This window comes from Chlorocebus sabaeus, chromosome 15, assembly GCF_047675955.1.
Source record: "Chlorocebus sabaeus isolate Y175 chromosome 15, mChlSab1.0.hap1, whole genome shotgun sequence".
Taxonomy (NCBI): Eukaryota; Metazoa; Chordata; class Mammalia; order Primates; family Cercopithecidae; genus Chlorocebus; species Chlorocebus sabaeus.
The window spans coordinates 3,920,132-3,932,512 of NC_132918.1; the positions used below are offsets into that span (position 1 = coordinate 3,920,132).

The window sequence follows — 12,381 nt, forward strand, 5'->3', positions numbered from 1 at the left end:
CTCCTCAAATCCCATTACCATCACCATCACCTCCATCCTTTACTAACCAGGGCTATGACCCTGTGGTGATGGGAGTTAAGAATCCCCTGAACAAATTCAGTCAATCAAGCAAACATTTATAGGTGATAATATGGAAATAAGACAGAGTTCCATCCCCTCACCCATCCCCTTAGCCCTGACACACACAAAGCTTTCTAGAGGAGGCAGTCTTCTGCAGACCACCAAAACACGAAAGCCCATGCACATTTTTCAAAGTGCAGCCATCGGACGTGGCGGGAGCAGCGCCCCCCGGGTCTGTGAGAGCGCGGAGGCTGGGGCGCACAGCTTCCTGTGTGTCCCAGGGAGTGTGGGAATGGGACTGACCCGTTGTCTGCACTCTCCGGTGCCCTGGGCAGCACTGAGGAAGTGCCTGCTGCTGGCTGACTGAGAGTCATTAGTCATGTCTTGCTCTCTCAGGCCCAGGGACGGATCTTTGGGAAACTGAAAGAGGAAAACTTCTTTAACCCCAAAGAAGAAGTGAAGCTGGAAGCCCATATCAGAGTGCCCTCTTCCACAGCTGGCCGGGTGATTGGCAAAGGTGGCAAGACCGTAAGTGTGCTCCGCTTCATCACCTGGGCCGGATTCCCCGCTCTGGCCTTGCCCGAGTTCCTCAGTCTCCCATTTGGTGCCTTCTTTCCCAATGTACAGTCAGGGTCTTTGGCAGACAAACTCAGGCTCTCCTGGCATCTGAGCCCTTTGAGGCATGAGGATCCCAAGAACAAAAATGTCATCAGCTTCACTCCACAACTTAGGGCCCCCAGTCCATGGTGCTATAAGCCCAGCACCAAAAACACCACGTTCCTGTGCCCAGTAATACCCATCTTGGCTCCAGGGTAAATGAAGGTCTCCACTCCCCGAAAACAGAAAGGCTGTCTTCTGTCCCCTTCTTTATACTCACACGTAGCAGCCATTAAATAGGAAAGGGGGGAGTCCCACCGAGAGAGACGCTAACCCGCTTGGCAGACCACCACCTTCCCTGGATTTCACTCAGGCCTGTGCCCTGCACTCTCTCCTGGCTCTCAGCCCTCCTGACAGATGTCCCCAGTCCCTAACTCTCCCTCCACAGGCTCCAGCTTCTGGCTGTTTCCCAAACATGGCTGTAGGGGAGCTAGTTTAGCAGCAGGATGGTGGGCAAGGAGGAAATCGTTTTTTAAAAGATCATCTACATTTTCTACCAGAAGGTGGCAGTAACAAACGCAGTGTAGTTTGAAAAGTGCCAGAGCATTAACTCTGAAGCTTGTGGGAATGAGCAGGTGGTCTGTAGACCTGGTATGTTCTGGAATGTGACTTACCTGGGTGGGGAGATGAACACTGGGAAGTTCCAGTAGAACCTAGTGCAGGCTGCCTGGCAAAGTAGCAGTGTTGGGTGGCAGGAACTTGCAGGGGGCTCTTGAGTCCTGAGTGTGTATGTATATATATGTATATGTGTGTTATTTGCTGTTTTTGTAAAGCTTTTTTTTTTTTTTGGGGGGCAGAGTTTCGCTCTTGTCACCCAGGCTGGAGTACAGTGGTGCCATCTCTGCTCACTGCAACCTCCACCTCCCTGGTTCAAGTGATTCTCCTGCCTCGGCCTCCCGAGTAGCTGGGACTGTAGGCACTCGCCACCACGCCCAGCTAATTTTTTATATTTTTAGTATAGACGGGGTTTCACCATTTTGGTCAGGTCAGGTTGGTCTCAAACTCCTGACCTCAGGTGATCCCCCCACCTCAGCCTCCCAAAGTGCTGGGATTACAGGCATGAGTCACTGCACCCAGCTGTAAAGCTCTTTACATAGAAACTCTTAAAAGGAATTCAAAACCAAGTTCTAGATATAATGAGTCAGCTTTATACGAAAGAAGGAAGCAGTGTGGAATCAGAAGATTCCCTGTCTCCAGAATGCAGTTGGCCTTCCAGGGCACACACTGCGCTTTAGGTGGAGCTGGAATGTAGGAGGCAAAAGAAAGCAGACGGATCAGCAGGGAGTAGAATCCCGAGCCCCTGGGTGTCCTGTTTGGCTATTTCAGAGCCAGTCACTGAATTCTCTGCATCCTCTAGACTGTCAGGTTTCCCCTAAAGCACATGCTGAACCGTCCTGTGAGCTCGGCATCAGGCCAGAGGGCCAGAGGATGGGGTCCAAGCCCTCGGGAAGCGTGCAGTCCTGATGGGAAGCAGGCCCAGTGAGGCAGCGGGGAGTAGAAACAATGCAGGCAGCGGTTGGAGACACAAGAAGCTCAGCATGGGCTGGAGGCTTCGTGGAGGTGGGCCTGGGGTGGGATCCAGTGGCTGGGAGAGAGGCCAACAATCCAAGGGTAGGAACACATGAGCAAGACTGTGTTCACGGGAGGAGTGAAAACGAGGAGGAGGGAACAGCAGGGCTGATTCGCAGGGACAGTTAACCAAGAGGAGGTTTGGGCTCGTGGTCAGCACCCAGGAGAGCATGTCTAGGAGTAATGATCTTACGGGGTAGGGGTGGGGAGTGGGGGGTTATGGGAAAGCCTGGGGTCTCCGTGAGCATGGGCAGGCCTGCACTGATGGGAACTCCAGAAGAAGAGAACTTTGTCTCAGAAGCAGCCCCAGGAGTCCGTGGCTGGACTCCCTCTCCCTGTCACTGAGCCTGGCAGGGCCCAACCAACATGGCCCCATGTGCCCAGGGGCAGAGGAGCCCCCAGGGGTGTCCTCCTTCCCCTACTCCACCTCTTCCACTCCGTCCTGAGCCCACCATGCTGACGGGCAGGGAACCTATCCAACCCATTGCCTTTTCTCCCTTCACAGGTGAATGAGCTGCAGAACTTAACCAGTGCGGAAGTCATCGTGCCTCGTGACCAAACGCCAGATGAAAATGAGGAAGTGATCGTCAGAATTATCGGGCACTTCTTTGCTAGCCAGGTACTGTGCTGTGAGGGCCCCGTCTCTCCTGCAAGTCTCTTTTCAGTTCTCTGCTAAGCTACTCATGGCCTGTCAGGTGGCCACAGCCCTGAGCACCAATCCCTGCCAAGATGGAACCTCTCCCTGGTTCTTCCTGGCTCTTCAGGGATGGCCCCCAGGGCAGGGATGTTGTTTCACACTTCTCTCCACTGTCATCCCCGAGGTATGTATGCCAGGAGCTTGAGGGAGAGTGGAGAGTTAAGCCCTTAAGCAAAGCCAAGCAGGTTCCAAGCCCCCTGCAGTGCTTAAGGGCATGGTCTCAGCTTCCCTCACCCTCTCTCCTCAGGCCCCAGTGCCAGCCTCCCCGCTGGGAGCCAGGCAAGCCCACCCTCTGGATTCCTCCCCCAAAGCCTGAACACTTACTGTGAAAGGCTATATGCTCATGGCAAGAGAGCCTCGTTTCTCATTTCTCTGTCCTCCTCTTCCGTCTCACCGCAACCCACCCTGTCAAAATACTGCACCTCCACACAGCTGCTTCTCTTTCACTGGGAAAGGCCAGCACCTGGCCACTTTCTCTTTGGTGCTTTTGTAAACTGAGTTTTGGAAGACAGGATTCCTGCTCTTTGTCCTGAATTAGTGAAGACAAACAGTGTACTTGGTGTAAGCAGACACTGAAGGTTTGTCTAAGCTGTCAGCCTGCTCTCCCAATGCCTGTGCCTGTGCCTGTGCCTGTGCCAAGAGACCTGATGGTTCAGGAAAGGGCACCTGCCACACTGTGGTTCCCCTGCCACCCACACACACACCCCCCCAATGCCCTTCAAAATTCTCACTTGGGTCTTCTGCAGTCAGAGTCCCTGGCCACGCCCCTTGTCTGCTGTCTCCCCGCTCCGCTCAGCTCCTCAGTGACCTGGGAATGTGTCTGAACAGCCAGTTCCTACAGGAGTTCAGTCCGCCAGGGAGCTGCCTGCAGGCACAGTGCTGGGCTGGGTGAGGGGACAGGTGGGGCTTCATGTGTGTGCTCCGGCTGTTCAGGGTAGAGCATCTGGGCTCAGTTCCTCCCTCCCTCCCCTGTCCATCACACTCATGCCCTTCTAGCCACTGTAGAACGGGGTAGGACCAGCATGGGAGCCCAAGTGTAGCATCTGACTCTGCACAGCCCCCTGTTGCCGGCTGCCTGCTTCTGCTTCCTGGCCTGTCCATCCAGCAGTGAACTGGAGGCTGCCGAAGTCCCACCCCCTTACCCTGGACCTTGGGGTGGGAGTTGGTGGGGGGCCTCTGCCACTTACTTTGCGGCAGAAAAGGGCCCAGAGTAAGGTGCGGGGGTGGGTAGGTGACGCTTGTCTGAGCATTCCACCCTTCTTCCCCAAGCCCCAGAGCCTCCCCTGCCGTTTGTCCTCAGAACTGGGTTCCTTTTTTCCCCTGTCCCTTCCTCTCCCTTCTCTCCCTTGCTGCAGACTGCACAGCGCAAGATCAGGGAAATTGTACAACAGGTGAAGCAGCAGGAGCAGAAATACCCTCAGGGAGTCGCCTCACAGCGCAGCAAGTGAGGCTCCCACAGGCACCAGCAAAACAACGGATGAATGTAGCCCTTCCAACACCTGCCAGAATGAGACCAAACACAGCCAGCCAGATCGGGAGCAAACCAAAGACCATCTGAGGAATGAGAAGTCTGCGGAGGCGGCCAGGGACTCTGCAGAGAGCCCGAGAATCCCAGGGGCCGAGGAGGGGTGGGGAAGGTCAGCCAGGTTTGCCAGAACCACCGGGCCGCCTCCCGCCCCGCAGGGCTTCTGCAGGCTTCACCATCCACTTCGCCATCCACTCGGATCTCTCCTTAACTCCCACGACGCTATCCCTTTTAGTTGAACTAACATAGGTGAACGTGTTCAAAGCCAAGCAAAATGCACACCCTTTTTTTGTGGCAAATCGTCTCTGTACATGTGTGTACATATTAGAAGGGGAAGATGTTAAGATATGTGGCCTGTGGGTTACACAGGGTGCCTGCAGCGGTAATATATTTTAGAAATAATATATCAGATAACTCAACTAACTCCAATTCTTAATCAATTATTAATTTTTTTTCTTTTTAAAGAGAAAGCAGGCTTTTCTAGACTTTAAAGAATAAAGTCTTTCTTTGGGAGGCCTCACGGTGTAGAGAGGAGCTTTGAGGCCACCCACACGAAATTCACCCAGAGGGAAATCCCGTCGGAAGGACACTCAGCAGTTCTGGATCACCTGTGTATGTCAACGGAAGGGATACCGTCTCCTTAAAGAGGAAACTCTGTCACTCCTCATGCCTGTCTAGCTCATACACCCATTTCTCTTTGCTTCACAGGTTTTAAACTGGTTTTTTGCATACTGCTATATAATTCTCTGTCTCTCTCTGTTTATCTCTCCCCTCCCTCCCCTCCCCTTCTTCTCCATCTCCATTCTTTTGAATTCCCTCATCCCTCCATCTCAATCCCGTATCTATGCACCCCCCCTACCCAGGCAAAGCAGTGCTCTGAGTATCACATCACACAAAAGGAACAAAAGCGAAACACACAAACCAGCCTCAGCTTACACTTGGTTACTCAAAAGAACAAGAGTCAATGGTACTTGTCCTAGCGTTTTGGAAGAGGAAAACAGGAACCCATCAAACCAACCAGTCAACCAAACAAAGAAAAAATTCCACAATGAAAGAATGTATTTTGTCTTTTTGCATTTTGGTGTATAAGCCATCAATATTCAGCAAAATGATTTCTTTCTTAAAAAAAAAAAAATGTGGAGGAAAGTAGAAATTTACCAAGGTTGTTGGCCCAGGGCGTTAAATTTACAGATTTTTTTAACGAGAAAAACACACAGAAAAAGCTACCTCAGGTGTTTTTTACCTCAGCACCTTGCTCTTGTGTTTCCCTTAGAGATTTTGTAAAACTGATAGTTGGAGCATTTTTTTATTTTTTTAATAAAAATGAGTTGGAAAAAAAAATAAGATATCAACTGCCAGCCTGGAGAAGGTGACAGTGCAAGTGTGCAACAGCTGTTCTGAATTGTCTTCCGCTAGCCAAGAACCTATATGGCCTTCTTTTGGACAAACCTTGAAAATTTTATTTTAAAAAAAAAAGATGACAAAAACAGAGAGAGAGAATATTGGAGATGTCCTGAATTTTCATAGGGTACGCGCCATTAGGGCTTTTGCGCTAAAGGATGAACATGTACTGGTTTATGTGGACAAGCCATTATACCACCAGACTGCAATGCCAGTTTCCTCTACTGCAAACAGTGTTCTGTGACAAAAAAAAAAAAAAAAAAAGAAAAAAAAAAAGAAAAAAAAAGAAATATATCCAGCTAACAAGATCCTGGTGTCTTGGTGTTTTATTTTACTAAGTAAGCATTGCCTCATCCCAGGTGTCAGCTGAGTCCTAGCTCTGAGGGACCTGGGGAGACAGGCGGTGAATATGACCAGGATCTGCACAGCTACTCTGAGAAAGCTGGTTTTTCCCAGGAAAGTCTTTGGGAGAAGCTAAACTAGATTGGTGGTCAAAGTGTAGTCCCCAGACCAGCAGCATCAGCTATCACCTGGGAACTTGTTAGAAATGTAGATTCTTGGGGTCCACCTTGAATCAGAAATCCTGGGGGTGAGGCCCAGCAACCTTTTCAGCAAGGCTTCTGGGTGATTGCTGTGTGCACTGAAGTTTCAGAACCCCGGAGCTAGAGGGATGGATCGACTGCATGTCAAGCTAGGGAAGACCAGTCTATCCTTAAGGAACTTCAAGCTTGGCCAGGCAAAGCTGCTTTCTAAGTGGAGGAAAGGGGGAGGATAATATGCCTGACAGTTATGGGAAGAGGCACTTCAGGCCTCCACGGGAAGCTCTCTTTTAAGTGCAGGCATACCTCAGGGACGCTGCAGGTTCCGTTCCAGACCACCACAGTAAAGCGAACTCGGCAGTAAGATGAGTCATACACACGTTTTAGTGTCCTACAGCATGTGAGTTATGTTTACACTATATTAAGTGTGCAATAGCATTATTTCTAAAACTGTACATTTTTTGTGTTTTTATTTATTTTTGAGACAGTCTCGCTCTGTCACCCAGGCTGGAGTGCAGTGGCGCGAGCTCGGTTCACTGCCACCTCCGCCTCCCGGGTTCAAGCGATTGTCCTGCCTCAGCCTCCCCAGTAGCTGTGACTACAGGCATGTGCCACCACACCTGGCCAACTTTCTGTATTTTTAGTAGAGATGGGGCTTCACTGTGTTAACCAGGACAGTCTTGTGATCTGCTTGCCTTGGCCTCCCAAACTGCTGGGATTACAGGCGTGAGCCACCGCGCCAGGCCCAACGGTGTACATATCTTAATTAAAAATACTTTATTGCTAAAAATGCTAATGATCATCTGAGCCTTAGGCAAGTCGTACTCTTTTGGCTCATGAAGAGTTTTGCCTCAATGTTGATGGCTGCCGACTGATGAGGGTGGTGGTTGCTGAAGGTACAGGTGGCTGTGGCAGTTTCTTCAAATAAGACAATGAAGTTTGGGGCATCGATTGACTCTTCCTTTCACAAAATATTTCTCTGTAGCATGCGATGCTGTTTGACGTAGTGCTTTATCCACAGAACTTCTCCCAAAATTGGAGTCAGTTCTCTCAAACCCTGCCGCTGCTTCATCAGCTAAGTTTATGTAATAATCTAAAGCCTTTGTTGTCCTTCCAACAATGTTCACAGCATCTTCACCAGGAGTAGATTCCAACTCAAGAAACCACTTTCTTTGCTCATCCATAAGAAGCAACTCCGCCCATCTGTTAAGTTTGATTATGAGATTGTATAATTCGGTCACATCTTCAGGCTCCACTTCTACTTCTCTTGCTGTTTCCACCACATCTGCAGTTACTTCCTCCACTGAAGTCTTGAACCCTCAATGTCATCCATGAGGGTTGGAATCACCTTCTTCCAAACTCCTGTTAAAGTTGGTATTTTTACTTCCTTCCATGAGTCACAAATGTTCTTAATGACATCGAGAATGGTGAGTCCTTTCCAGCTTTCCAATTTACTTTGCCCAGATTCATCAGAGTCATCATCATCTATGGCAGCTATAGCCTTATGAAATGTACTTTTTTTTTTTTTGATGGAGTCTCACTCTGTCACCCAGGCTGGAGTGTAGTGGCCTGATCTCGACTCACTGCAGCCTCCACTTCCCAGGTTCAAGGAATTCTCCTGCCTCAGCCTCCCAAGTAGCTGGGATTACAGGTGCCCGCCATCACGCCCGGGTACTTTTTGTTTTTGTTTGTTTTTTTTTTTTGAGACAGAGTCTTGCTCTGTCGCCCAGGCTGGAGTGCAGTGGCACGATCTCGGCTCACTGCAAGCTCCGCCTCCCGGGTTCACGCCATTCTCCTGCCTCAGCCTCCCGAGTAGCTGGGACTACAGGCGCCCGCCACCTCACCCAGCTAGTTTTTTGTATTTTTTAGTAGAGACGGGGTTTCACCGTGTTAACCAGGATGCTCTCGATCTCTTGACCTTGTGATCCGCCCGTCTCGGCCTCCCAAAGTGCTGGGATTACAGGCTTGAGCCACCGCGCCCGGCCCTACTTTTTGTATTTTTAATAGAGACAGGGTTTCACCATGTTGGCCAGGCTGGTTTCGAACTCCTGACCTCACGTGATCCTCCTGCCTCGGCCTCCCAAAGTGCTAGGATTACAGGCATGAGCCACCACACCTGGCCAATTTATTTAAAAATTCATATCTTAAAAAAATTTGAGACTGGGTGCAGTGGCTCACGCCTGTAATCCCAATACTTTGGGAGGCTGCGGCAGGCAGATCACCTGAGGTCAGGAGTTCGAGACCAGCCTGGTCAACATAGTGAAACACTGTCTCCACTAAAAATACAAAAATTAGCCAGGCGTGGTGGTGCACACTTGTAATCCCAGCTGCTTGGGAGGCTGAGACAGGAGAATTGCTTGGACCTGGGAGGTGGAGGTTGCAGTGAGCTGAGATTGTGCCAGTGTACTCCAGCCTGGGCAACCAAGTGAGATAATGTCTCAAAAAAAAAAAAAAAAAGATTTGAAGTTTGAAATTATCTTTTGATATATGGGCTACAGAATGGATGTCGTTAGCTAACATGAAGACATTCATCTCCTTGTACAGCTCTTGGGTGACCAGGTGCGTTGTCAGTGAGCAGTAATCATTTGAATCTTAATAGGGGGCTTAAAATATTCAGTAAACTATGCTGTAAACAGATGTGCTGCCACCCAGGCTTTGTTCTTCTATTTCTAGGGCACAGGCAGAGTAGATTTAGCATCATTCTTAGGGGTCCTAGGATTTTTAGAATGGTAAATGAGCATTGCCTTCAACAAAGTTACCAGTTGCATTAACCCCTAAGAGTCAGCCTTCCTTTGAAGCTCTGAAACCAAACATTGACTTTTCTGCTTTAGCTATAAAAGTCCTAGATGACATCTTCTTCTTATAGAAGGCTGTTTGATCAACATTGAACATCTGTTGTTTGGTGTAGCCACCTTCATCAGTGATCTTAGATCTTCCAGATAACTGCTGCAGCTTCTCCAACAGCTCCCGCTGCTTCACCTTACACTTTTATATTACATGTGGCTTCTGTCCTTAAACCTCATGAACCAACCATTGAAGAGAGTTAGGGCCTTGCTCTGGACTAGGCTTTGGCTTAAAGGAATCTTGTGACTGGTTTCATTTTCTATCCAGATCACTCAAACTTTCTCCCTATCAGCAGTAAGGGTGTTTCACTTTCTTACTGTTCCTGTGTTCACTGGAGTAGCACTTTTAATTTCCACCAAGAACTTTTCCTTTGTATTCATTTGACTGTTTGGCACAGAAGGCCCAGCTTTCAGCCTGTCGTAACTATCAACATGCTTTCCTCAGTAAGCTTAATCACTTTTCTTGCTTTCCATTTAAAAGATGTGTAACCCTTCCTTTCACTTGAACATTAAGAGGCCGTTACAAGGTTATTAAGTGGCCTGTTCCAATATTGTTTCTTAGAGAATAGGAAGGCCGGAGGAAAGGGAAAGAGATGGGGAATGGCAGGTCAGTGAAGCAGTCAGAACACACACAAATTATAGATTGTTTGCCACGTGGGCATGGTTTGTGGTGCTGAATTGTGAAAGTGATATAAGAGATTACTGATCATAGATCACCATAATAGATAATACAATGAAAAAGTTGGAAATAAATATTACAAGAATTACCAAAATGTGACACAGAGATACAAAGTGAGCATGTTGTTGGGAAAATGCCAATAGACTTACACAAGGTTGTTACAAATGTACAATTTGTAAAAACTGCAGTGTCTTCAAGTGCAATAAAGCCAAGTTCAATAAACAGGGAATGCCTGTATTCTGGGAGGTCAGAAGGGCAGGATCAGCCTTGGACTGAGGAGTGGGTGCTCTACCTGGCACTGCCACCAACGTGCTGTGCAAAGGTTGGACGAGAAAAGCCCTGCTCCATTTATAAGCTTATGTTCATAGACTTGGAGAGCCTATGAGAGATGGCTGGCAAACGTCCAAGTGATCTTAGGAATACAGAGTTAACAATGACTGCGAGAGATAGCCAGTTCAGCTTTTTGGGATGACAGTTCATGGCACAGTGGGGGCAGATGACGGTGAACTGATGGGATTCCAGAGTAGCCACATTCCCTGTATACCATGTAAAATGTGTTCCTCACTGATGTCCTCACTCATTTTCTCATTATTTCCAATTTCAGTGATGCTGACTTGACTTTTGAAGTTTTATGGCATGGAGATGTCCAGCTGTTCGCCCTACTGTTACTCTCACTGCTGTGGTTGGCATGATGGACAGGGACAGCCTGGCTCTTCATGTGGCCAGTAGAAGCCCCTGTACCTGTGGCTCCACCTTCGCCCTCCCCCAGTTAGGACTCAAACCCACTGCTCTCACAAATAAGCCATAGGTGCCAGCCAGCCCAAGAGAAGTTGTGGGATTCTTGGCAGCCACAGTCATTACTGAAAGGTGTTTCCTAATTGAGGTATCCGTGTCAAATGAGCAAGAACACTTTTTTTTTTTTTTGAGACAGTGTCTCGCTCTGTTGCCCAGGCTGGAGTGCAGTAGCGCGATCTCGGCTCACTGCAACCTCCGTTTCCCCGGTTCAAGCAATTCTCCCGCCTCAGCTTCCCGAGTAGCTGGGATTACAGGCACCTGCTACCACGCTTGGCTAATTTTTGTATTTTTAGTAGAAACAGGGTTTCACCATGTTGGCCAGGCTGGTCTCCAACTCCTGACCTCAGATTACCCACCTGACTCAGTCTCCCAAAGTGCTGGGATTACAGGCTTGAGCCACTTTTGCTTGAGCACCTGGTAGAAACAGCACTTTTTTTTTTTTTTTTGAGTGGAGTTTCACTTTTTTTGCCCAGACTGGAGTACAGTGGTGCGATCTCGGTTCACTGCAACTTCTGCCTCCTGGGTTGAAGTGATTCTCCTGCTTCAGACTCCCCAGTAGCTGGGATTACAGGCATGCATTACCACGCCTGGCTAATTTTGTATTTTTAGTAGAGATGGGGTTTTACCATGTTGGCCAAGCTGGTCTCGAACTCCTGACCTCAGGCGATCCTCCCACCTCGGCCTCCCAAAGTACTGGAATTACAGGCGTGAGTCACTGCACCCGTCCTAGAACAGCACATCTTTAAAGGAAGGGCTTTAAGTATAGGCCCAAGAACTTGGTGATGACTCTCAGGATGAGGAGACATCTGGGAGGGGGAGAAGTGACACAGGAACCTCCAAAAGTGGACCCCTTTGACTCCACCTATCAGATTTCATTGTTTGACCCGTATTACAGGTGACAGAATTTCAGGTTTCACTTTTAAAGTGCCCATTTCCAAACCATTTGTCTGTGAATATGTGCAAGAAAGACAAAAGGGTGCTGACATGATGCCCGACTTGCCCTTGTATGAAGCACCCCTAAAGTGTCCTAGGCCTGCAGAAATGAAGGGGAGACCACAAGAAGAGGCAGAAGACAGGAACAAGACCAGCTCGCTTTGTTCCTAAGCAAGGACTTTTCTCCCAGCAGCCCATTTCCAGGGAACCCAAGTGCTGGATTATTTTGCAACTGGGCTCAACTCTCTTGAGTTTTCTGAGGGCAGCACCAGCATGAGACCATCCTTTACAGGACGGCGTCCTGTTCCACCTTACAGTGAGTAAGAAGTTTCACGTATGTGAACTGGGCTCTGATGAACTGTTCACATGTGGGCTCAGACCACTACAATCTATTAATTTCTTCAGCTATAAATCCCAGTCTTGACATGACAGTCTGACATCCCAGAAAGTCCTAACTGCACACGATTTTACACTAAAATAGTAGTTGTTCAATGGAGATTTAGTTTAACTACGAAGGTTTTTATTCATTAGCGAACATCACTCCAAAAGCCCCTTCCTACCACCTTAGATTGAATCCCCTGAAAATCTATGATGCGTAGCGGTCTGTTAATCTAAGCCTGAACATCCCTTTTGTCCTGTTCATCCCCCCACCCGCTAGCTCCGACCCGTGCCATTCTTGGTTC

The 12,381-nt window shown here is 48.7% G+C and overlaps 1 protein-coding gene across 4 annotated transcripts in view; it reads left to right on the forward strand.

Annotated features, from left to right (window-relative positions):
* IGF2BP2 (insulin like growth factor 2 mRNA binding protein 2) overlaps nt 1–6,389 on the forward strand; it is a 186,166-nt gene extending 179,777 nt beyond the window's left edge. For all 4 annotated transcript variants that reach the window (XM_007971841.3, XM_007971842.3, XM_007971845.3 and 1 more), the window contains 3 exons: nt 457–588; nt 2,792–2,905; nt 4,339–6,389. In XM_007971841.3, the coding sequence (XP_007970032.1) occupies nt 457–588; nt 2,792–2,905; nt 4,339–4,431 (339 nt within the window). In that variant the 3' untranslated portion in view covers nt 4,432–6,389. The remainder of the gene's footprint in view (nt 1–456; nt 589–2,791; nt 2,906–4,338) is intronic.
* Nucleotides 6,390–12,381: the final 5,992 nt, after the last annotated feature.